Source organism: Cydia splendana, chromosome 26 (genome assembly GCF_910591565.1).
Source record: "Cydia splendana chromosome 26, ilCydSple1.2, whole genome shotgun sequence".
Taxonomy (NCBI): Eukaryota; Metazoa; Arthropoda; class Insecta; order Lepidoptera; family Tortricidae; genus Cydia; species Cydia splendana.
This window is the reverse complement of record NC_085985.1, coordinates 6,759,020-6,785,502: the sequence shown is the minus strand read 5'-3', so window position 1 is coordinate 6,785,502 and position 26,483 is coordinate 6,759,020. Positions and strand designations below refer to the sequence as shown.

Below are 26,483 nucleotides of genomic sequence, written 5' to 3'. Positions count from 1 at the left end.
ATCAGACTCACCCATCACAACAAGCAGCACCCCTAAAACAGGTGACTCTAGTATCCCGAGCGAATGCAGTAGTAAATGGAATCATTCGAGCGACTCCGCGAAAGCAAACTCAGAAAGTGACTATGAAGAGTTCCTAGACACTCTAGAAACCCCCCGTAGACCGCGAAATGAAACGCAAGTACCACTACGACGCCCCCATAAAAGAGAGGGGACCATAGGAAACCACGAAATGCTTACAGAAAATTCCAAAAATGAACAAAAGTCAGACAAAAACGAGACTCTACCCGCAGAAAAAGGCGATGAGACGTCCTCAATCGAAACAAAAGAAAGCACGACAATGAACGCACACAATAAGAGATCCGGAGAACAAAACCCACACAAAAAAAGGATCCAAGTCACTAGTAACATGAGAGACAAGGCGATGCTGACCAAGCTAGAAGGCCTCATGACACCAGGACTGATAAATTGGGCAAAGAGATACACAGACATGATAGACTTCGTAAACGGAGACAACGAGGCGCTAACGCCGGAAGTAGAAATGGTCCTCAAAATCATGGGCCCCTCCTACACCCAACCGCCACGCACCCCGCAAGCAAAACCCCTGTTACCACAACAATCCCACACCGTAAACAAAAAAAGAGAAAGAATAGCAGAGGGGGACAGCCCTCCCGCACAAGAAGAGAAGAAAACCTGCGTCCGCCCCTCCCCAAATACAATACGAGAAACAATGTCAGTACATCAAAGGTCACACAGCGAAGGAAGAATAAAGGCCAGTGATTTCTTCTATAAAGACGACGTAACAACAGAAATAAAGTTAACTACAGAGAAGACACATATACAAGAAACAAAACACACAATGCAGCAAGAAAAACAGACCATACCAGAAGCCCCAATAGCATCAACCAACCCAAACAAAAACAAGGCGAATCACAATATCGAAAAAATACCTACCATAGCAAAAATGCCTATCAAAACGCAAGAGTTCGCCAATTCAAAAACGGCCATCCAAAAGAATACAAGGGAAACCAACCGAACAGAATCAACGCCCATCCAAAACACCACAGAGAACACGGAACAACAAAGTAAACCAAAACCTACACCAAAAAGCACAAATACGTACGCTAAGATAACAAAAAGCCCAAATGGTAATGAAATGAAAAACAACGACGCGACGAACACAACAACACAACCCAAAACTCCACGTTACCCACCAATAGAGGTAGATAACATGCCGGACTGGACAGTACACTTCGAAAAACTAGCCAGCATCCTGGGGCACGCCCCAAATGCAAAACCGAAAGGACAGGGAGTAAAATTCACCCCAAAATCGCCAGAGGAATACAGAGAGGTACAGAACTACCTAGGAGAATTACAGGAAAAATTAGGACAGAAGGAATTCCCTTACCACGTCTATGACCCAGAGGCAAAGCACATAGTCAAAATTGCAATAAAAGGACTTCCTAAAGACACAAAGACAACTGATATAGAAAGGGCATTAGCAATCCGTGGCTGCCCGGTAGAATATGTCAGACAAATAGAACTGCGCTCTAAACAATCAAGCATTTACTTCGCACATTTCAAAAGAACAGAAACCGAGGCCAACCAGGCTGAAATATATAACATCACAGAACTACTACACATGCCGGGGATCAGTATCGAACCATGGAAGCCAAGAAGATTAATACCACAATGTCACAACTGCCAAGGATTCCGGCACTCGTCCCATGGATGCAAAAGACCAGTGGTATGTTTAAAATGTGGAGAAAATCACTACGCAAAGGAATGTACAAAACCTAGAAAGGACAAAGCTTTCTGCAAGAACTGTAAAGGCCCCTTCCCGGCCAACCACCTGGACTGTCCAATTTATCTAAGAGAGGTACGTAACATAAAAGGAGGCACCATAGCCCCCGCAGAACATAAAAGAGGCCCACAAACCAGAGCGTCAGTCGAAGTAAGAATGGTAGAGGAGACGGCGACGACGAACCTTATGGCACCAGCGAGAAACCCAAATGAGCGCTCTCAAAAAACAAAAAGAATCAACTACAATACTCCAAATAACAACACAATAGAGCCACCACAGAACGACACTGTAACCCAAGTTCAAAACACAATAAATCCAGAAGACTCCGCTATACAAGAAATGCAAAAATTAATTAATAAGTTGCTAATGTTAGCCGCAAAACAAAAACCTGAAACGATCAGCAAACTCATAGATAACTCCTCCAACCAACAGCCTAAAATTCAATCGTAAGGTATTAAAAATCGTATACTGGAATGCCAACTCCGTACAAAAGAAAAAGAACTCACTCAGACAATTCCTAAAAGAATACAATGTAGATATCCTGCTGATGAGTGAAACTATGTTGAAAGAAGGAGTAGAATTTAAAATAGGAGGATATATAACATATAGGAAAGACCAAAAAAACAAACAAGGACATGTATACAGAGGATTGGCGATACTAATAAAGCATAACATTATACACCAACTACTAGACCAGGAAGACCATGAAGAATCACTAACAGCACTGGGAATCCAGATACGAATAAGAGACCAAGATTTAAAACTTTACTCTATCTACAGACCAGGGGGAGCACCAAGAAATATAACTAATAGCATCAAAAACCTACTAAATTCCACTACACCGACTATCTTAGCAGGTGACTTCAATGCGAAACACACAGCATGGAATGCGAATAAAATATGCCCGGCGGGCCGGAAAATCTTTAACCTGGCCACCGAACTCAACTTTGAAGTTACCGGACCAGAGCAACCAACACACTACAGCGACATAGCTAAAGAACATGGAGAGAACATAGACTTTACGATACTCAAAAATATACGGCAAACAATAACACAAGAAGCACTGTTAGCCCTCCCTTCTGATCACAGGCCAATACTAATGACAATAGAAGACGACCCAATAATCACACCACATAGATTAGCAAGAAGACGTATATGCTGGAAAACTTTCGAAGAAAAAATAAAAGAAAGCACCAACTACTTTCCAGTCACTACTGAAGAGGAGGTAGATAGAGCGGCAACAGCAGTGACAGAAAACATAAAACAGGCTTTGGATCTGGCAACTCTCCCACACAAAAATAAAACTACTAAAGAAAAGCCCCTACCCAAAGCCCTCCAGGATCTAATAATAGAAAAAAGAAGAACAAGAAAAGAATGGCAAAGAACACGATACCCACCAACAAAAACCAAACTCAACAAACTAATAGAAAAGATCAAAGATGAATTAGCACAACACGCCGCAGCATCATGGGAGGAACACATAGCGGAAATAGAAGAAGACATTCCCTCTATACACAAACTCTGCCGTCAATTAAGTACAAAACAAACAGCCACACAACCTCTCAAAGACTCCCTCGGTAACCTACACTATCTAGCAAAAGACAGAGCAGAAATTTTCGCAGACAGCCTAGAAAACCAATTCAAGCCAAATCAAATAATAAACCAAGAACACAATAACTCAGTCAAAGAAAAGCTCCAAGAATTTCTAAATCAAAAACCTCAACCAAACGAGGACCCAATATTCTTCTCACCAACCATGATACAAACAGCAATTAGAAAAACAAAACCAAAAAAGGCCCCTGGCCATGACCAAATAACTAACATGACCCTAAGACACCTGCCTATCAACACAATAACTGCCATCACAAGACTATACAATGGTATCCTAAGATCAGGACATTTCCCAAACACATGGAAAGTAGGAAGAGTAATACTAATATTAAAACCAGGAAAGAGCCCACAAAAAGCCGACAGTTATAGACCGATAACACTTCTGCCAACCCTATCGAAAGTGTTCGAAAAGCTCCTGCTAAGTAAATTAGTTCCACACATAACTCCCAGAAAAGAACAATATGGCTTTAGACAAGGTCACTCAACCACGCTTCAACTCACCAGAATTATCCATCACATGACCTTTGCGCAAAATAAAAAAGAACACACTGTGGCCGTACTACTGGATATGGAGAAGGCCTTCGACAGGGTGTGGCACGAGGGTCTTCTCCACAAAATAGCCCAAGCAGGTACACCCAGAAGGATAGTGGGAGTTCTAAAATCGTTCCTGACAGATAGAAAATTTGTAGTAGCCGTAGAGAACGCAGTATCCACAAGCAGAATAATAGAGGCGGGAGTCCCGCAAGGAAGCTGCTTATCGCCGGTGTGCTACGCTAAGTACACAGATGATATCCCGGTGGTCCAGGGGGTAGAACTAGGTCTGTATGCAGACGACGCGGCCTTTTTCTCCACATCAATAAACCCTCAGCACGCAGCGGCCAAGATGCAAAAACAACTGGACATCCTGCCTAAATGGCTCAATGATTGGAGGCTGAAAGTGAACGTCAGCAAGACTCAAGCCCTAATGACCGGCCAAAGATACTTACCAGATAAACTGACACTATTAAAAGAAAGAATAAACTGGGCACCCAAAATTAAATATCTAGGAGTTGTAATAGACAGAAAATTATCCATGACACACCAAGTAACAGAAGTAATTAATAGGACCAAAACAGCCAAAAGTAAATTATACCCAATATTTAAAAGTAGACTCCCAATAAAAACAAAATTAAATATATATAAAACATATGTAAGGTCAAGACTGACATATGCTGCGCCAGCCTGGTTCGCATTGACCTCCGAAACAAACAAAAAGAGACTGAGAGCACAGGAAAACCAGGTCCTTAGGGCCATAGTAGACGCCCCTAGATTTGTGCGAAACAACGTAATACAAAAAGACCTCAAGTGGGAGAATATAGACACATTTATACAAAAGATCGCCAAAACCATGTTCGAGAAAGCAGACAATTCCCATCACGATCATCTCAACCAGATAGCCCCCCACTACACCAGACCGCCAAATACACGCCATAAGCCGCTGCCACGAGAGCTAGCAACCAAAGAAGAAGCAGGCACATCCATCAATAAACCCTAACAAACAAATATATTTATATATATATATACATAAAGAAAAATAGAAGAAAACAAGAGTGCAATTCCGATTTTACCGAGCCCGACTCCAAGAAGAGTCGAGGAGACCTCCGCCAAAATGAGCGAAGCTCAGAAATGGCTCCACCCACTTTCGGCCTTCGGCCGAAAGTGTGCGAAGACCCGAGAAGAAATTTTTCGTTTATTCCCTCTCGTGACTCGTTAACGTAACGTACACGCGTATCGTAGTAATTTTTCGAAATGGCCCGTACCAAGCAGACCGCTCGTAAATCCACCGGTGGTAAAGCGCCCCGTAAACAGCTCGCCACCAAGGCGGCCCGCAAGAGCGCGCCAGCCACCGGGGGCGTCAAGAAGCCCCATCGTTACAGGCCCGGCACCGTCGCCCTCCGTGAGATCCGTCGCTACCAGAAGAGCACCGAGCTTCTGATCCGCAAGCTGCCCTTCCAGCGTCTGGTGCGTGAGATCGCTCAGGACTTCAAGACCGACCTGCGCTTCCAGAGCTCTGCCGTTATGGCTCTCCAGGAGGCCAGCGAGGCTTACCTAGTAGGTCTCTTCGAGGACACCAACCTGTGCGCCATCCACGCCAAGCGTGTGACCATCATGCCCAAGGACATCCAGCTGGCTCGCAGGATCCGCGGTGAACGTGCCTAAACCGGCACGGAGCTACGTCACCGAATGCAGTCTGCGCGAACGCATATACGGCGGTTACATTATATCTATTATATATTTTGTACCACGCGTTTTGCGCCTGGACATGCGAACGTGACGCTTCCGTCATATATATCAAAAGGCCCTTTTCAGGGCCACACATGATTCGAAAATTAACAAATGTTTCTTTGAACTAACACTGATAAACGAAGATAAATCGATCGATCACTATTAGTATACTATACTGGTGATGTAGTATACCTCTCTCTATATATATATATTATGTACATATACATATACAATTAACCGCGAAACACGAGACAAATAATAATATTATTTATTTACGAACCTGTTTCCAGTATAAGAATTTGTAGTGTAGTAAAATGGAAAGAAGGAAGGAAGGAAGGAAGGAAAGTGAATTAAATTCGTGATATGATATTACGCGCTAAGTATGTGAAGACATAATAATATAGATTTACCAAGATAGAAAATTCAAATTTTATATATCGACAAAATTATTACCACTAACTGAATGCTTACAAAAATATTAGAGGAGAATGAAATAGAGAGAGTTACACTCTTCCGTGAGCCGGTCGCAGTTATTGTAATAGTAATATGAAGTAGATATTTATTTAAATCCCCAAAATGAATGTAAATAACCATATCATATGAAATTATTTATCAATATTATATTAAGTATGTATATTTCATGAATGAATGAATGAATGAAAAGTAAATCAAAAAATATTAATGCTCCGATATCTCTAACCCCGTCCCCCGTCGCCCCGCAATAGGGTAAAGCGTATAAATATCGCACCAGGTCGTGGCTCGCCTGTTATTCCACTCGTGTCGACGCGCGCCGCAAGTCGTGTGTCGTGTTCCGTGTATTCTAATCTGAGAAGTCTAATCTCAACTAAAAGTCGCAATGACCGGTCGCGGTAAGGGAGGTAAAGGTCTGGGGAAAGGAGGAGCCAAGCGTCACAGGAAGGTGCTCCGTGATAACATCCAGGGTATCACCAAGCCCGCCATCCGTCGTCTCGCCCGCAGAGGTGGCGTCAAGCGTATCTCCGGTCTGATCTACGAGGAGACCCGCGGTGTTCTCAAGGTGTTCCTCGAGAACGTGATCCGTGACGCGGTCACCTACACCGAGCACGCCAAGAGGAAGACCGTCACCGCCATGGACGTCGTCTACGCTCTGAAGCGTCAGGGCCGCACCCTCTACGGTTTCGGTGGTTAAGCGCTCTGCTGCTTGCGCTGCCTGCCCGCCGCGCGCGACATCGTGTAATATGTACTAACGCATGTATTACCGTAGTACGCAAATACAAAAAGGCCCTTTTCAGGGCCGCAAATAATTCTATGATACCTACGCGATTACAATACAAAGTTTCAGTAGCGACACAGACGGACAAACAATCAATCGATCTATATCTCCAAAATATATATATATATCTATCTATCTATCTATCTATATCACTGTCAGTACATTTATATATAATGATATCTTACTTACCCCGCACCGCAAGTCCAATTTTCTAACTTGTAACAGCAAGCAGCCATCTCGTTCGCCGCTTCGGTGGTTTGACGCCAGCCCAGCTCTCTCTCTCTAAAACAACAATTATAATATGTACTTAATTTATATAGGTATGTACTTAGTTATTTTTGTTTGTTTTACAAGCAAAGGGCTTTAAAGTTGTTATTTAACCTCTTGTGTGCTAATAATAATATTGATACTAGAGCAAGCTAGATATATCTTTAAATCTTTAGATTCCGATCTCGCACATCATTGTGTACCTACGTCACAATTATTAATGTACACCAAGCAAATTTAACTTAACTTAATTATTAGTAAGTAGACCTTGCCGAATACAGCTTGTAGAATATAGGTATGTACCTACCTACCTATGTACTCGTATAAAATAGGCATAAGTACATATATAGATTAACCACCTCCCAGTACAGCATATTTCTTTCTCCCTCTCTTCAAGAATCATCCATCATCATCATCATCATCATCATCATTCATCATCATCATCATCTTCGCCTAGCATCTCGCATAGCATATCGACTAGCATCGCCCTAACCCAAACCTAAATAAGTAGGTATTAAAGTACATATTTTATATCATTATGTATGTATTAAGTACTCACGTTTTTCAAATCCATCCAATGTATTTCTCACACTTAACTCGCTCAATTCTTAGTTAGTTTTACTAATAATAACACCATATATACTTTTAAAACAATCACATGCAACCCGCACACACAGACACACCACCTTTTACATCACTCTCACCTGACACCTGTGAGGCTGTGACCTACTCTACTGATAACGACGAATTACCAGGATGAACTGCCCAATTAGGTAAAGGATTCGCAAATAGTGCATAAAACAGACAGGGACATCCACCATCACCTCACCCACTCCCCCATGAAAGGTAGGTAAATATAGAGAGACTGGACTAGAAAAAATATTAATATTAACTTAATTATATATATAAATAAATGGGTAACATACATGATAGTAACTCAGCAGTATGCCTAAGACTTCTCTCGTGTTCCTATGATGAATATAATTAAGTAAGTACATATAAATAAATATATCAACCTAAACAGATTCTTAAGTTCAACAACACACACTACTGTTTTATTTAATATTAGGCGTATTCAGATAATAATATCATACGTTAATGTATTATAAATACTTACGCCGGACCAAAACTAAATAAAATACCTGACCTAAACGAGATTCTACCTACCATGCCCGCACGCTCGCTCCGAGTCGAGTGTCGCGCTTTGTATGATCCTCGGTAGAAGAGAGTTGAGTTTAACCATGTGAGAATTATAATAATATTCATGATAATGGTGATATCGTAATTTATAATAGAACATAATTATATAAACGTAATATAAAATACCTATCCCGTTTTACATCGGTGTACCAACAGAGAGCAAACCGCTGAACGTAGTAGGCAATCCAAGTCGCGCGGTACGGCTGTTTTACGACAGTGAATACAACAAGTCAAAATAACATTATAACTATAATTTTCTACTATTGTTATTGTGTCACATATATCTATGGTATCTTCGCTTTTAACCGGAAGACACATAATAGTGTTAAATGTGATTTTAATTAAGAAAAATCACTTTTTAAACAGACCCGAGGTGTCCGCAACCTATAATACCAAAAGTAAAGTTACCTCATTCGTTTAACGCCGTTCCAAAACTTAAAACTTCTATTAAAATAGATATATCAATTCATAAAGAATATACATGTGCAATTTTATTATAATCATTATAATATAATTCACTATAAATTTAGTTTAATCATAAACGAGTAAGTGAAAAGTTGGAAGTGTTATTACGAGAAAACGTCCCGCGACATGAGGGTCTGCGTTACGGTTAAGCCGGAGTATATATATAATAGGTGGCGCCCCCAATGCGGCCTGAAGGGGGTGGTCCAGAGGAGGCTAGAAGTCTTCCCGCTACAGGAGCAGGGCCCCCCGCAAGAGGAACCCCAACCACCACGACCCATGGCAGCCGAGGCCCCAGCCTCGCAAACGACGCCCCCCTCACCTAAGGAGCCACAACTGAAGCAGGGCCCCCCGCAAGAGGAGCCCCAACCACAGCGACACAAACCTAAAAGGCAGCAGAGACAGGGCCCCAAGCCACCGGAGCCCCTACCAGAACCTCAGCTACAACCAAGCCCCCCACCGGAAGGGCCAGCCACCAAGCAGGGCCCCCCCGCAATGGACCCCCCATCACAGAAGCCCATCTCAGCGGAACTGCAACCACCAGCAGCCGGACCCAGCAAAGAGCCCCACACCAACCTGGGGCCCCCGCCACAAGCAGACCCGCAGACCTCATATGCTTCCAAAGCCGCCGCGGCAGATACAGCCGAGGTGCCCAAGAAGCAGAAGAAGGCGCAGCAGCAACCCCAACCACCACAACAGCCGCGCAAAGAAAAGTACCCGCACATCGAGGCGGCGGTGTTGCCCCAATGGTACAAAGTTTGCGAAGACATCGCCAAGGAACTAGGAAGACCAGCGAACTCCAAAAATTTGGGGAAAGGAGTTCGCTTTGAACCCCAAACCGCTGACGAATATAGATGCGTATACAACCACCTAGAGAAACTGGAGCAAGCAGGGGTGCCGCTGGAGTGGCACGTATACCAGCTGGATAAGGAGAAGCGTATGAAGGTGGCACTGCGCGGTCTCCCATCCGACACACCAGTTGAAGAAATCAAGAAGGCGTGCGAGGGGCTCGGCTACCCGGTCGAGTACGCCAAACAGATAAACGCGAGAGGGGGAAAACCGGGCTGTATATACTTCATACAGCTCGCCGGACCCCCCCGAGACTTCACACACTTCTACCGGGTAACTGAGCTCCTCTATATGAACTCGGTGAGGATTGAAGCATGGAGGGGCAAAAGCGGGCCTGCACAGTGTCACAGGTGCCAGGGGTTCCGCCATCACTCCAAAGGCTGCCACAGACCGCAGAAGTGCGTCCGCTGTGCAGGCTCCCACCCAGCAGCCGAATGCCCAAGGCCCAAGGACCAGCTATGCACTTGCGCCAACTGCGCGGGCCCCCATCCCGCGAACTACAGAAGATGCCCTGTTTTCCTGAGGGAATTCAGACTCTGGAAAGCTGGGGCAAAATCCCGCCCAACACCCAAGAAGCCGGGGCCTGAGACGAGGGCCAGCGTCCCCAAGCCCCAAGTGGAGGAGTCAGCGCCAGCGTCCCTAATGGCGGCGGCAAACGCTCCTACACAGCGGGGCGGCCGGGACCAACCACCAGCCACGGCCCCCAACAAGAAGAAGGCGAACAAAAAGAAGAAGAAGAAGAAGACGGCGGAAGCTCCTCCTCCTTCCAAAGAAGAGGCACCAGCCGGAACACCAGCCCCACCGGCTGATGGCCAAGACCTGGCGGCTATGATAGCCGCCTTGCTCCAAGCTGCTGCAGCCCAGGGACCACAAGCGGTCGCCAAGGCCCTCAGGATAGCATTACCCTCAGCTAGCATTCAACCGTAAACTGAGGGTAGTTTTCTGGAATGCGCAATCGCTGACCAGCAAGGAAGCCCTGCTCCGTCACTTCCTCAGAGAGCAGAATGTGGACATATTGCTGGTCAGCGAAACGTTCGCCAAGAGAGACCTCAAGATGGGGGGCTACGTAGTATACCAGCGGAACGAAACAAACCAGCAGGGATACCCGTTCCGCGGAGTCGCCGTGATGGTCCGCAGAACCATCATCCACCAGCCTGTCGACTTCGTGCCCTATGACTCCTTCACAGCGCTCGGAGTCGACATTAGGGTGGCCGATGGAGACCTCCGGCTCTACACCGTCTACAGACCCCCACAGCACCCGACCAGCCGCCTAAGAGCAGATCTCCGTGCACTGTTCCAGTCCTCAGGGCCGACCATCCTGGCAGGGGACTGGAACGCAAAGCACACTGCCTGGAACTCATCAAGAATAAACGCTGCCGGCAGAACGCTGTACAGCGTGATAATGGACGCAAACTACGATGTCACAGGACCAGGGGAGCCTACACGACACGCAGATGGCCAAGGAACCAGCGACATCATTGACTTCGCAGTCCACAACGACTGCAATGCCACGTTGAACATGGAAGTACTGCCAGACCTTCCGTCGGACCACCGACCAGTACTCATGACTATAGAAGCGGCCCCATATTCCGTCCCGAGGAGGAAGTCGAGGCGGAAGACCAACTGGGGGGCCTTCACAGAAGCACTGCAGAACCCTCAAGTCGGACCAGTCTCCACCGCTGAGGAAGTTGAAGCCGCAGCCAAAGCCATCACCGACAACATACAGCTGGCGCTAGAATCCTCCTCGCACACCATCCCCGAGGGCGAGAGGTTCAAGCCCCTCCCCGCGGAGATCCAGGCACTCATCCTGCGGAAACGCCAGCTGAGAAGGAGATGGCAACAAACTCGCTGCCCCACCCTGAAGACCGAGCTCAACAACCTAGTGGAGAAGGTGAAGATTGAGCTGCGGAACAATGCAGCAGCTGATTGGGAGACCCACATTGCCAGCATAGACGAAGACATGCCCTCCATTCACCGTCTATGCAGGCAATTGGGAACAAACAAAGAGGCAGTAAGGCCACTCGTGGACGAGAGGGGAGCGCTCCACTACAAGGCCGAAGAGAGGGCAGAACTGTTCGCGGACGTCCTGGAGCGAACGTTCCAACCGAACCCTGCTACAAATGCGGACCACGCGAGGGAGGTGGAGGAGCAACTGGCAGGGTACTTAGAGCAACCGCCGAATGCAGAGGAGGACCCGGTCTTCTTCTCACCCGGCCAAGTTAGACGCGCAACCAGAAGAACCAACCCGAAGAAGGCCCCGGGCGCCGATTCGATCCCGAACATGGCGCTTCGTCACCTGCCGCAGCACACCATCGTGGCGGTGACACGCCTGTTCAATGGGATCATGCGCTCGGGCCACTTTCCGAAGACCTGGAAACTTGGCCGGGTCATCATGCTGCCGAAACCGGGGAAGGACAGAGGAAGGCCGGAGAGTTACCGGCCGATCACTCTGCTCAGTACCCTGTCCAAAGTCTTCGAGAGGCTCCTGCTAGGAAGACTACAGCCACACATCGTGCCGAGGCCGGAGCAATTCGGATTTCGGTCAGAACACTCCACAACTTTGCAGCTGACAAGAGTCCTCTCCTTCATGGGCGAGAGGATGAATCAGAAGGAGCATATCGTCGCGGTGTTCCTGGATATGGAGAAGGCGTTTGACAGAGTCTGGCATGAGGGCCTGCTAGCTAAGCTGTCAACGTCTTCGGCCCCACGTCGAGTAGTACGCGTCATCAGCTCCTTCCTCACGGACAGAAGCTTCCAAGTGGCAGTTGAGGACGCCCTATCCTCAGCACGCCCGATCCTCGCGGGAGTTCCACAAGGAAGCTGCCTCTCACCATCTTGCTACGCCTGGTTCACTGATGACATCCCGGTGGTCGGCGACGTCAAGCTGGGCCTGTTCGCGGACGACGCGGCGTACTACGCGTCGTCCATCTCACCGACCCACGCCGCACGCAAGATCCAGCGCCAGCTTGACGCCCTACCAGAGTGGCTGACCAAATGGCGGCTCTCAGTGAACGTCGGCAAGACCCAAGCGCTCCTCACGGGAGCAGCACACCATCCACCGCCACTGAAGCTCCTAGGCGAGGAGATCCAGTGGCAGCACACAGCAAAGTACCTAGGGGTCACCATAGACAGGGGCCTCACTATGAAGCAACACACCGAGGAGGTAGTGAGGCGAGCGAAAACTGCGCGCACCCTACTTCGTCCAGTGCTCCACAGCAGCCTCCCCATTCGCACGAAGCTGGGGATCTACAAGACTTACATCCGATCGAGGCTGACGTACGCGGCTCCTGCCTGGTATGCCAGGACGGCGGAGTCAAACAGGCGGAGACTCAGAGCGCAGGAGACGCTCAGCCTCAGAGCGATCGTTAGAGCCCCACGCGGAGTGCGAAACGCAACGCTCTATAGGGACATGAAGCACCCGAGCCTGGACGAATTCATCGGACAACTTGCGCGCAGGATGTTCGACCGTGCCGACTCATCGCAACACCCGCTGCTGCAGGGGATCGCCCCCCTCCACGCCCGCCCTCCAGAAGCCCACCGTGCACGAGCCCAACCGCGCGAGCTCGTGCCACCAACACCAGACCCCTAGGAACCACAATGCCGCAGATTGGCCAACATGACCACCATGCCATGATGGCCAACAGAAGAAGAAAGAAGAAGAAGGAAGAAAGAGAAAACCCGACAACCTAAACGTCGGCAAAACAGACCGGGCTGTCGCCACAGCCCGCGATAGAAACCGCCAAAAAGGGCCTCGCCCTGACATGGCCTCCCCACGCCCCCCAAGGGGGAGTGTGAGATGATCCTGCGCAATAGGAGTGTTTAGTACTCGCCAGCGCAGCGCTCCGCTTACACGCGTCCGCTGTTCTCTCTCTTTGCGCAGATCGTTCGTGCGATTTACTAATTTGTAACTACACATCCTATTTTACTTTTTTTTTTAAATATGGCCGATACCGCAGTTGCAGCCGACGCTCCCGCCCCGGCGACGCCCGCGAAGAAGCCTAAGGCGTCCGCCTCCGCAGGCGCTAAGAAGCCTAAGGCGAAGCCCACCCACCCTAAGACGTCCGAGATGGTTAACAGCGCCATCAAGGAGCTGAAGGAGAGGAGCGGTTCGTCCCTGCAGGCTATCAAGAAATACATCGCCGCCCAGTACAAGGTCGACGCCGAGAAACTGGCACCTTTCATCAGAAAATATTTGAAGAGCGCAGTCGAATCCGGCGCACTCATACAGACCAAAGGCAAGGGCGCGTCCGGTTCGTTCAAACTGGAGTCGAAGACATCATCCGCCGGCAAGAAGCCCGCCGCGGCCAAGAAATCTAGCGCTAAATCATCAGCCGCCGCTAAGAAGCCCGCCGCAGCAAAGCCCGCTAAGGCTAAGAAGGCCGCCGCATCCCCGGCCAAGCCTAAGGCCGCCACGAAGGACAAGAAGGCCGCCGCCGCCAAAAAGAAGCCCGCAGCGAAGAAACCTTCCACCCCCGCCAAGGGCAAGAGCGCCGCCGCGCCTAAGGCCAAGAAGACCGCGAAGCCGCCGACCAAGAAGCCTAAAGCTCCCAAGCCGAAGAAGGCTGCGGCCGCTCCCAAAGCGAAGCCCGCCGCTAAGAAGGCTGCCTCGAAGAAGTAAGAAGACTGCGCCATATTGTCGTCGTCGTCCTTACATCGGTCGCGGTAGTAGTCGTGATGGTAGAGGAGATGTCGATTGTCGTTGCTATAAATATTATACGACGACGACGTGTCGCCTCTTCTCGACTCACGTCATACGCCTGTGCGCGTTATACGCACATCAAAAAGCCCTTTTCAGGGCTAACAAATGTATTCAAAGGTTCATATCGCCTCTGTTTCATTGCAATGAGCACATACAAGAGTCGATCGATCGATTGATTGATTGATCAACAAAAATCTAAGTTATAAACATACAACAATAGGTGTTCGGATCGGCATCGGAAAAAGTCGAATCTCAAGGCACAAAAGTCATCAATATGATGATGATGATCTCACTGATAGACGGATATATTAGATTAGGTTTTCATGAATCATGAATTTACACATAATATGATATGATGATGAAGTCTTACATTTCAAACAATATTTAGTTATCTATACACATACATACATACATACATATGTATATGCCTATAGATATAGAACTTACTTATAGAATATTTTGTTAATTTAATTTATTTATTGTTTTTATTTTATCTCTATCTCTCTCTAATTCGCGCTCTTGCACTCGGGGCGTTGATTGGTCGATCGGTCTCGTGTTATGTCGGCTCGTTATATCCCCACTATCAGCGCGCTCCGTGAGACTATATAGCTTAGGGCGCGCATGGCGAAAAAAGAGTGTCGAAAAGACCACTTTCGCAGTGATCGTTTGCTGGCGGATACCTAACGGTGACAACCCAAGCCCAAGCGTTAGCAGTGGCCGTTTGTTTGGCGGATACCTTACGGTGACAACCCAAGCCGCAAACGGGGCGAAAGCCCGGACACATCCGGCGCTAGCCATACCAGCTTGTACTCACATCTGTCGTTTTCCAGGTCAACCGACGCCGACGCCGCACACACACGCCATCGCCATGGTCATCAACAGGACGCCTACCAAGACGACGGAGGCCGTTCAGGAGGAGGACACAGCGGCAGCACCGGCTCCGGTGCATGTGGTGGAGCTCCCGGACGTTGACCTGCTCCTGCTCGCCGGATTCGCGGGCGAACCAGACAACGATGGTCCAAAGCGTCTACCCGCGTTTGGAAGTTTCACGGGGTCAACAATGTCAAGCCGCGGCTCGGAAGAGTTCCTTGACGTTGTAAGCTCCGTGGAAGATTCTAACGAGGGCTCAGACGCTGAGGACCAGCGAAACTCTGAGACACCCGTGACCGGAGAGCCGGAGCGGTCAGCCGACTACGGGGACCAAGCACGTGGTGATTTATCACGTGGCGATTTATCGCCGCTTGATTTATCGCCACGTGTTAGGCATTCACCACGTGCCGAGAGCCCGCTGCCGCCCCAGCCGGCCGACAAGTCTCGACCTGTCACGCCACAACCGGCTGACAGGTCTCGACTTGTCACGCCGGCCAACTCACCGCAACGCCGCCGCCAGTCGCCTTGCCGGCCGCAGGCCGGCCTCGAGATAACCGAGGGCGCCTGGATAGCGATTTTCGGGAAACTCGACAGAGTAGCTCGGGGGTCGCTAGACAGTTGCGTCCTCGGACCGCTCGAGGCGGCCCTACTCTCAACCCTGTTGGCGCACTCTGGGACGCGCCAACAGAAGAGACGGCGGGACGAGGACAGCCCGCCGGCACATGAGGAGAAGCGGGAATGTAACCGCATCACTCCTGTGTCGCGCGGTCTTAATCAACCCGTCGTCTGCCCACAGGACTCGCAGCAGCAGCAGCCGATGGACACAGCCGTGCCATCCACACCCGCCGCCGGCGGCTCGCACCAGGCCCCGCCACGCAAGGTGTTGCTACCTGCCCCGGTAGCAAGCACCGACACGTACGCGGCCACAGCAAAAGCCCCACCTAAAGCCTCTTCACTGCCCACAGATACCGCAGCCAGCAAGAAGAAGAAGCAGCAACCGCAGCCGCCGGCCAAAAGGGCCAAACCGCCCCAGATTCTGGTCGAGGTCCTCCCAGACTCGGCCCGCCACCTGACGGCCATCAACGAGCGTCTCGGTTTTGAGGCCAAAACCGAGAACGTCGAACCGACCGGGATACGGTTCTACCCCAGGACCGCAGAGGAATACCGTGTGGTATTCGCCTACCTCGACAAGGAGCAGGCACTCGACCCCCGGATCCAGTTCGTCAAGCACCCGGAGAAGTCGACCCTGCCGATGAAGGCCGCTATCCGCGGCCTGCCGTCATCTATGTCGGTGCAGGACGTGAAGGACGCCTGTGCCAGAGAGGGGTATTCAGTATCACACGCCCGACTTATCTCCACAGGTAGAGGACGAGGAGGCACCATCTTCTTCGTCCAACTCAACGGGACGGAGCGAGAAAACCCAGGTTTTCTCGACCTCACCAGCATTGCGGACATCAACACCAAGGTTCGTGTCGAACCTTGGCGAGGTAAACCCGGGCCACCGCAATGTTATCGGTGCCAGGGATTTAGGCATTCCTCACAGGGATGTCACCGACCGGTGCGCTGCGTCAAGTGTGCGCTGCCGCACCTGTCGCACCAGTGCACGCGACCCAGGGACGAGCCAGCAACGTGCGCAAACTGCCTGATGGACCACCCAGGCAACCACAAGCAGTGTGCAATTTACTTGCAGGAGCTGCGCAACTGGAGGGGGGGCACCCGCTCCTACACACGCCGACCGCCGACCCGCCGCCCGCAGCGAGGCCCCGACACTAGGGCCTCGGACACACCAAACCTGGTGGAGGATTACTCAACAGGTTCCCTCATGGCACCCGCCAACCAGCCGAGGCAGCGGACAACAGGACACCGAGGACGGACGCAGCCACAACACAAACCGCAGAGGATGTCGCAAGCGGAGCCCCGAGCGACGCCGCCTGCAGCACCCCCAGCGCTCGACACCGTAGCGCTGCACAGGGACATAGTTGCCGCAGTGCAAACTGCGGTAACTGTGTCTCTGAGACCAACGCTAGACGAGTTTGTACTAGCAATTAAGTCTCTGTCTAAGCCTGACCAAAATCAGGCTTAGCTCGCCCTCTCAGCAATAACACAAGTTATTCGCCAGCTGCACTATCTCTTACGACCTAAAAGAGAAAGAGCTAAGAATTGTGTATTGGAACGCGCAGTCATTAACTGGTAAAATTAATGATCTCCGTACTTTTCTCCACAGCCAGGACATCGACATCATGCTGATCTGCGAGACGTGGCTAAAAGCGTCACTGACGCTCAAAGCCAGCGGATACATCGTGTACCGCCTCGACCAGGCGAACCCCGAAAACGGGCGCCCATACCGAGGCCTCGCAATCATCGTCAAGATGACAATCATCCACCAACCGGTGGATATCGAGCAGCAGCCGACATCGCTATCCGCACTGGGGATAGATATCAAACTACAAAGGCATAACCTGCGTTTGTTTGCTATCTACAGGCCCTGCGGAAACTGCCGGCCGGCAGAGATGCGCGACGACCTCAGGCGGCTGCTGCTGGACTCCCCCGTGCCGACCATCCTGGCCGGGGACTTCAACGCCGAGCACCCCGCTTGGAACTCGTCCGCACATTCCCAGCCGGGAAATACCATCTACCAGATCGTGGAGGACCTCGATCTGGTAGTGGACGGGCCATACGAGCCCACACACTACCACGACGCCGACCCGCTCTGTCGCGGCACCACAATCGACTTTGCGATTTCTCGCGGAGTCGACTCAGTCATGAGGCACCAGGTATTTTACGACCTCACCTCCGACCACAGGCCGGTGCTCCTGACCATCGCAGACGAGGCGACAACGAGACTCAACAGGGGACCAGGACGCCGCTACGACTGGACGGCTTTCACAGAAGCCATGGTAAAATCTCCCCGTACAGGTCCCATATCGACCGCAGAAGAGGTCGATGCAGCAGCAGCCACAATCACCGGGGACATCAAGGCGGCCCTCGACGACGCCACCCACATCATCCCGCCTTCGGACCGGCGCAAGCCGCTCCCAAGGCCGCTCCAAGCGCTTTTGGAGAAAAAGCGCTGGTACAGGAAACAGTGGCAAAGGACTAGGGCTCAGTCGGTCAAGGCTGAGCTCAATAGTCTCGAGCGACTGTTAAGGGTAAAACTCAGCGAGCACAGAGCTGCAAGCTGGGAATCGCACATCGAGAGTCTAACTGATCACGTTCCTTCCATCCACAGGTTATGCCGACAACTCAGCGCGACACCCGAGCCGATACGGCCCCTAGTGGACGACACCGACGGGGAACTGAAGTACGCGGCCAAGGACAGAGCGGAAATACTCGCTCGCAGCCTTGAGCAGCAATTCAGGCCATTCCCTGACACCGACCCGCAACACACAGCGGACATCGTGCGGCACGTTCGAGACTACCTCAGCGTGCCCGTAGAGACCCACGATGATCCACTCTATTTTTCTCCTTCACAGGTCCAGGCGACAATCAGACGTCACTGCAAGCCGAAGAAGGCGCCGGGCCCCGACGAGATCCCAAACATGGCGCTCCGCCAACTGCCGCTAAACACCTTAGCGGCAGTGGCGCGCCTGTTCAACGGGATCTTGCGGTCGGGGCACTTCCCCACCATCTGGAAGTCCGGACGGGTCATAGTCCTTCCCAAGCCCGGGAAGGACAGAAGAAAGCCGGAGAACTACCGGCCCATCACGTTGCTATGCAACCTATCAAAGGTGTTCGAGAGGTTGCTGCTCCGGCACCTCTCGCCACACCTGACACCCAGGCCGGAGCAATTTGGTTTCAGGTCTCAACACTCCACCACGTTGCAGCTCACCCGCGTGCTACACCACATGGGCATGGCGCTCAACAAAAAGGAGTACACAGTCGCTGTCCTCCTAGACATGGAGAAAGCGTTCGATCGAGTTTGGCACGAAGGTCTAATATATAAACTTTCTCTGTCCACAGCCCCCCGCCGCATCGTGAGAGTCATCGCTTCATTCCTAGCAGACCGACGCTTCCACGTTCAAGTGGAAGGCGCACTGTCACAGGAACGCCCGATACAGGCAGGCGTCCCTCAGGGGAGCTGCCTATCGCCCGCATGCTACGTGCGCTACACCGACGACATTCCAGTCGTAGGACAAGCGCAACTAGCCTTATTCGCAGATGACGCCGCTTACTTTGCTTCCTCATTCCAGATGCCGCACGCAGTCTCCAAGATCCAGCCGACGCTTGACGCCCTCCCTGACTGGCTCTCCAAATGGAGACTATCAGTCAATGTGGGCAAGACGCAAGCGCTTATCACAGGGGCAGCCAGGGTCCTGCCCCCACCTCCCTCTCTTCTAGGACAGCCGCTGTCATGGTCACCCACAGTGAAATACCTGGGGGTGACCATAGACAGGAGGCTCAACATGAAGAAGCACGCCGCGGAGACGGTCATACGAGCGAAAACCGCTCGTATGAACCTCCGCCCGGTCTTCCGCAGTAAGCTCCCTGTACGGACCAAACTCGGTCTGTACAAAGCTTACGTCCGATCGCGACTAACTTACGCTTCACCAGCCTGGTATTCTTTCTGTTGCAGGACCACCAGGACCAACTTGAGGCGTCAGGAGACCCTCTCGCTACGGACCATCGTCGGGACAACGCAGTACGTCAGCAACGCGGCCATCGCCGAGCACCTGAAGTGGAGCAGCAACCTAGAAAACTTCATCATCGAGCGCCTCGCACGGGGCATGTTCGACCGCGCGGACAACACCGACCACGATCACCTGCGCGGGATCGCGCCTCACTACACGCGCCCGCCGGACCAACACGGGGCTCGGCATCTCCCCCGAGCCCTCCTACACACCACACAAGAAGACGACGAAGAAGAAGACACGCACACACCACACCGGATGTCGCCTACATAGGCACGATGCACACGCCAGCCTAAGCTGCCGGTCGCCTTCTCTGCGTCCCCGATGCCTGGCCCCGCTCAAACGGTATCACCAGGCTAGGGGTCGCGGGGTTGGATAAACGGCCGGTGGCGAGAAAGCTGGCCCTCACGGATTCACAGCCGTCCCCAAAATGACGAGCGACCGACCGCCCCACAAGGTGGGGCGCGACCCGAGACAGCCTCCGCAGCCGGAAGGCGGAAGAGGCCACTCGCACCCCTTCAAAAGGGTGCCGAAGGATTTCACAGGCAGGCGAAAAAAAATATTCTTGTCCCGACTCACTCACGTGCAATACGTGCTCTCGTTGGTTCGTTCGTTGTGTGTAAACTAAACTTTAATCTCTTTAAACATGTCTGGACGCGGTAAAGGTGGCAAGGTTAAGGGAAAGGCAAAGTCCCGTTCTAACCGTGCCGGACTCCAGTTCCCCGTCGGCCGTATCCACAGGCTTCTACGCAAGGGCAACTACGCCGAGCGCGTCGGTGCCGGTGCCCCGGTGTACCTGGCCGCCGTCATGGAATACCTGGCCGCTGAAGTTCTCGAGTTGGCAGGCAACGCCGCTCGCGACAACAAGAAGACCAGAATCATCCCTAGGCATCTCCAGCTGGCGATCCGCAACGACGAAGAGTTGAACAAGCTCCTCTCCGGTGTGACCATCGCCCAGGGTGGTGTGCTGCCTAACATTCAGGCCGTGCTCCTGCCCAAGAAGACCGAGAAGAAGGCTTAAGTGTCCACACTTCTCTTCTGGCTACATCCATCTCTAGCGGTAGCACCCGGCGATTGGTGTGGATGTGTACATTTGTCTCGTGCGTACACCTTGTAACGCACGCGGCCTCTGTTATATTCCCGCCCGCCCGAGTGACCGTTACAAAAGGCCCTTTTCAGGGCCACAATATGATTCTGTGTAAACTTTATAAGTTTCATGGCATAACGCATACGTATATGATGTCATTCATTTTTTCGATAGATCTATAAATTATGAATGAATTATAATGAGATTAGATAGATACTTATATTCGATATTCGTAGAGAAATATTTGGCGGAATGTATACACACTCATCCCCTTTTTATTATTTATTACGTTTATTGTCTCTATGTGTCCTCCGACTCTCTAGACTTTCAATTATGCTGTGATGGATGGCTCAGCAGACAGATATTACACCTACTTGCTCAGCTACAGCAATGTGTCACTTGTAACAACAACAACAACAACAACAATAGTTATCAAATAAGCTACGATTTCAAATATATTTTGGTTGGTTAGTTAACTCATTATTATTATTATTTATCATACATCGCACATCAGGCGGGTGATATTTATTTATTAATAATATGACTAATTAATATGTAAGTAAAGTAATATCAACACGCGCTCGCACTCCCCACCATGCCGATCGACGACGATACTAATGATACACGAACGCTATTGGTCGAGATACCGCGAGCGCGACGCTCGATCTTTAATCCCCTATTTCCCGTTCGCTGCGCTAACAAAAATAGCGATCCTAAAAAAATTTTTACATTTCCAGTTCGACTCTCGTACTGTAAGCATCTAACTAACTAAGTATATCACAATGCCACCCAAGACTAGCGGTAAGGCCGCCAAGAAATCCGGCAAGGCCCAGAAGAACATCTCCAAGTCGGACTCTAAGAAAAAGAAGAAGCATAAGCGCAAGGAGAGCTACGCCATCTACATCTACAAGGTGCTCAAGCAGGTCCACCCCGACACCGGTATCTCCAGCAAGGCCATGTCGATCATGAACTCGTTCGTGAACGATATCTTCGAGCGCATCGCCGCCGAGGCCTCCCGCCTCGCTCACTACAACAAGAGGTCCACCATCACCAGCAGGGAGGTGCAGACCTCCGTGAGGCTCTTGCTGCCCGGTGAGCTCGCCAAGCACGCCGTCAGTGAAGGCACCAAGGCCGTCACCAAGTACACCAGCTCCAAGTAAGCGTACGTCGTTCCTCGTACGTATGCGGTCTGCTGTCTTCTCAATACACTTTTAGTGTAATGGGTTTAGGTAGTTCGTATTGCGACGACACACGACACGCTTTGAGAGTGTGGTTTGTACATCAACCAAAAAGGCCCTTTTCAGGGCCACAAATACGTTCAGAAAATAATATAGGAAGTTTCTAACCGTGCATACGGTGTCAATCGGTCGATAAAAATCAATTAAATATAATTTGTTTACACATTACCAATCAACACGTATGTAATAATAATATAGGTTAGGTTCAAGTTACAATTAAATATATTACTCATGTATCCTCCAAAAGCAAGTGCAAGCACCTGATGATACTCCTCGGTACGGCGGTGTTTCACATTCCGAGCGTTTTTTTTTTTTTTTTTTTTTTTTTTTCGACTTAAAATACGCGAGTGAACCGTTCTTAATATATATTTAATATGTCCGTGTCTCTCACGGAAGTTTTGTTATATTAAAATTGCTAATCAAGTTACAATTACTAAATAAGTTAGGTTAGGTTAGGTTTCGCGAAGTTAGGTTACGTTTGAGTTATGTAATTAAAAAAAAAAATATTATAATAAGTTAGGTTCGATCGAGTTAGGTCAGGTTAAGTTAGGTTCGATCGAGTTAGGTCAGGTTAAGTTAGGTTCGATCGAGTTAGGTCAGATTAAGTTAGGTTCCGCGGAGTTAGGTTAGGTTAGCTAACCTAACTCTGTCAAATATTGTTATTTTGAACCAGACCTAACTTAACTCTGCCGAATTTAATAAGCTAACTCCTAGGTTAGGTTAGGTTGAGTTAGCTAACTTAAATCGGTCACATATTTGTTAAAAATAAATATATATATAAAATGTAAGTAAGTATATAATAAAAAGTATTAATATTTCAACAATGTTATTGTAATCAGAAATCGTGTTTGTGAGAAAGGAAGAGGGGCATGGCATGGGGGACGGACGTGTATGTGAATTTTATAGACCTATCTCGCTCACACGGACACTAACTCCGTCCCTTTCCGACGACGAGCACATATAAAAGACGCTCGCGGGGCAATTTTTCGTTTATTCCCTCTCGTGACTCGTTAACGTAACGTACACGCGTATCGTAGTAATTTTTCGAAATGGCCCGTACCAAGCAGACCGCTCGTAAATCCACCGGTGGTAAAGCGCCCCGTAAACAGCTCGCCACCAAGGCGGCCCGCAAGAGCGCGCCAGCCACCGGGGGCGTCAAGAAGCCCCATCGTTACAGGCCCGGCACCGTCGCCCTCCGTGAGATCCGTCGCTACCAGAAGAGCACCGAGCTTCTGATCCGCAAGCTGCCCTTCCAGCGTCTGGTGCGTGAGATCGCTCAGGACTTCAAGACCGACCTGCGCTTCCAGAGCTCTGCCGTTATGGCTCTCCAGGAGGCCAGCGAGGCTTACCTAGTAGGTCTCTTCGAGGACACCAACCTGTGCGCCATCCACGCCAAGCGTGTGACCATCATGCCCAAGGACATCCAGCTGGCTCGCAGGATCCGCGGTGAACGTGCCTAAACCGGCACGGAGCTACGTCACCGAATGCAGTCTGCGCGAACGCATATACGGCGGTTACATTATATCTATTATATATTTTGTACCACGCGTTTTGCGCCTGGACATGCGAACGTGACGCTTCCGTCATATATATCAAAAGGCCCTTTTCAGGGCCACACATGATTCGAAAATTAACAAATGTTTCTTTGAACTAACACTGATAAACGAAGATAAATCGATCGATCACTATTAGTATACTATACTGGTGATGTAGTATACCTCTCTCTATATATATATATTATGTACATATACATATACAATTAACCGCGAAACACGAGACAAATAATAATATTATTTATTTACGAACCTGTTTCCAGTATAAGAATTTGTAGTGTAGTAAAATGGAAAGAAGGAAGGAAGGAAGGAAGGAAAGTGAATTAAATTCGTGATATGATATTACGCGCTAAGTATGTGAAGACATAATAATATAGATTTACCAAGATAGAAAATTCAAATTTTATATATCGACAAAATTATTACCACTAACTGAATGCTTACAAAAATATTAGAGGAGAATGAAATAGAGAGAGTTACACTCTTCCGTGAGCCGGTCGCAGTTATTGTAATAGTAATATGAAGTAGATATTTATTTAAATCCCCAAAATGAATGTAAATAACCATATCATATGAAATTATTTATCAATATTATATTAAGTATGTATATTTCATGAATGAATGAATGAATGAAAAGTAAATCAAAAAATATTAATGCTCCGATATCTCTAACCCCGTCCCCCGTCGCCCCGCAATAGGGTAAAGCGTATAAATATCGCACCAGGTCGTGGCTCGCCTGTTATTCCACTCGTGTCGACGCGCGCCGCAAGTCGTGTGTCGTGTTCCGTGTATTCTAATCTGAGAAGTCTAATCTCAACTAAAAGTCGCAATGACCGGTCGCGGTAAGGGAGGTAAAGGTCTGGGGAAAGGAGGAGCCAAGCGTCACAGGAAGGTGCTCCGTGATAACATCCAGGGTATCACCAAGCCCGCCATCCGTCGTCTCGCCCGCAGAGGTGGCGTCAAGCGTATCTCCGGTCTGATCTACGAGGAGACCCGCGGTGTTCTCAAGGTGTTCCTCGAGAACGTGATCCGTGACGCGGTCACCTACACCGAGCACGCCAAGAGGAAGACCGTCACCGCCATGGACGTCGTCTACGCTCTGAAGCGTCAGGGCCGCACCCTCTACGGTTTCGGTGGTTAAGCGCTCTGCTGCTTGCGCTGCCTGCCCGCCGCGCGCGACATCGTGTAATATGTACTAACGCATGTATTACCGTAGTACGCAAATACAAAAAGGCCCTTTTCAGGGCCGCAAATAATTCTATGATACCTACGCGATTACAATACAAAGTTTCAGTAGCGACACAGACGGACAAACAATCAATCGATCTATATCTCCAAAATATATATATATATCTATCTATCTATCTATCTATATCACTGTCAGTACATTTATATATAATGATATCTTACTTACCCCGCACCGCAAGTCCAATTTTCTAACTTGTAACAGCAAGCAGCCATCTCGTTCGCCGCTTCGGTGGTTTGACGCCAGCCCAGCTCTCTCTCTCTAAAACAACAATTATAATATGTACTTAATTTATATAGGTATGTACTTAGTTATTTTTGTTTGTTTTACAAGCAAAGGGCTTTAAAGTTGTTATTTAACCTCTTGTGTGCTAATAATAATATTGATACTAGAGCAAGCTAGATATATCTTTAAATCTTTAGATTCCGATCTCGCACATCATTGTGTACCTACGTCACAATTATTAATGTACACCAAGCAAATTTAACTTAACTTAATTATTAGTAAGTAGACCTTGCCGAATACAGCTTGTAGAATATAGGTATGTACCTACCTACCTATGTACTCGTATAAAATAGGCATAAGTACATATATAGATTAACCACCTCCCAGTACAGCATATTTCTTTCTCCCTCTCTTCAAGAATCATCCATCATCATCATCATCATCATCATCATTCATCATCATCATCATCTTCGCCTAGCATCTCGCATAGCATATCGACTAGCATCGCCCTAACCCAAACCTAAATAAGTAGGTATTAAAGTACATATTTTATATCATTATGTATGTATTAAGTACTCACGTTTTTCAAATCCATCCAATGTATTTCTCACACTTAACTCGCTCAATTCTTAGTTAGTTTTACTAATAATAACACCATATATACTTTTAAAACAATCACATGCAACCCGCACACACAGACACACCACCTTTTACATCACTCTCACCTGACACCTGTGAGGCTGTGACCTACTCTACTGATAACGACGAATTACCAGGATGAACTGCCCAATTAGGTAAAGGATTCGCAAATAGTGCATAAAACAGACAGGGACATCCACCATCACCTCACCCACTCCCCCATGAAAGGTAGGTAAATATAGAGAGACTGGACTAGAAAAAATATTAATATTAACTTAATTATATATATAAATAAATGGGTAACATACATGATAGTAACTCAGCAGTATGCCTAAGACTTCTCTCGTGTTCCTATGATGAATATAATTAAGTAAGTACATATAAATAAATATATCAACCTAAACAGATTCTTAAGTTCAACAACACACACTACTGTTTTATTTAATATTAGGCGTATTCAGATAATAATATCATACGTTAATGTATTATAAATACTTACGCCGGACCAAAACTAAATAAAATACCTGACCTAAACGAGATTCTACCTACCATGCCCGCACGCTCGCTCCGAGTCGAGTGTCGCGCTTTGTA

The 26,483-nt window shown here is 48.9% G+C and overlaps 4 protein-coding genes and 1 pseudogene across 4 annotated transcripts; all 5 read left to right on the top strand.

Moving 5' to 3' along the window:
- Positions 1–5,160: 5,160 nt before the first annotated feature.
- Positions 5,161–5,611, top strand: LOC134803187 (histone H3). The gene has a single exon (XM_063775890.1). The coding sequence runs from the start codon at positions 5,201–5,203 to the stop codon at positions 5,609–5,611; it is 411 nt and encodes a 136-aa protein (XP_063631960.1). The 5' UTR covers positions 5,161–5,200.
- Positions 5,612–6,494: 883 nt separating this feature from the next.
- Positions 6,495–24,923, top strand: LOC134803193 (uncharacterized; annotated as a pseudogene).
- LOC134803186 (histone H1C-like) lies at positions 13,648–14,570 on the top strand. The gene has a single exon (XM_063775889.1). It carries the CDS (start codon positions 13,648–13,650, stop codon positions 14,323–14,325), a length of 678 nt encoding a protein of 225 aa, XP_063631959.1. The 3' UTR covers positions 14,326–14,570.
- Positions 20,524–20,925, top strand: LOC134803191 (histone H2A). The gene has a single exon (XM_063775893.1). The coding sequence runs from the start codon at positions 20,551–20,553 to the stop codon at positions 20,923–20,925; it is 375 nt and encodes a 124-aa protein (XP_063631963.1). The 5' UTR covers positions 20,524–20,550.
- Positions 21,613–22,151, top strand: LOC134803190 (histone H2B). The gene has a single exon (XM_063775892.1). The coding sequence runs from the start codon at positions 21,774–21,776 to the stop codon at positions 22,149–22,151; it is 378 nt and encodes a 125-aa protein (XP_063631962.1). The 5' UTR covers positions 21,613–21,773.
- Positions 24,924–26,483: the final 1,560 nt, after the last annotated feature.

What these genes read in the sequence shown, in the direction of transcription:
- LOC134803187 (XM_063775890.1), top strand. Translation starts at nt 5,201, where the DNA reads ATGGCCCGTACCAAGCAGACCGCTCGTAAATCCACCGGTGGTAAAGCG.
- LOC134803186 (XM_063775889.1), top strand. Translation starts at nt 13,648, where the DNA reads ATGGCCGATACCGCAGTTGCAGCCGACGCTCCCGCCCCGGCGACGCCC.
- LOC134803191 (XM_063775893.1), top strand. Translation starts at nt 20,551, where the DNA reads ATGTCTGGACGCGGTAAAGGTGGCAAGGTTAAGGGAAAGGCAAAGTCC.
- LOC134803190 (XM_063775892.1), top strand. Translation starts at nt 21,774, where the DNA reads ATGCCACCCAAGACTAGCGGTAAGGCCGCCAAGAAATCCGGCAAGGCC.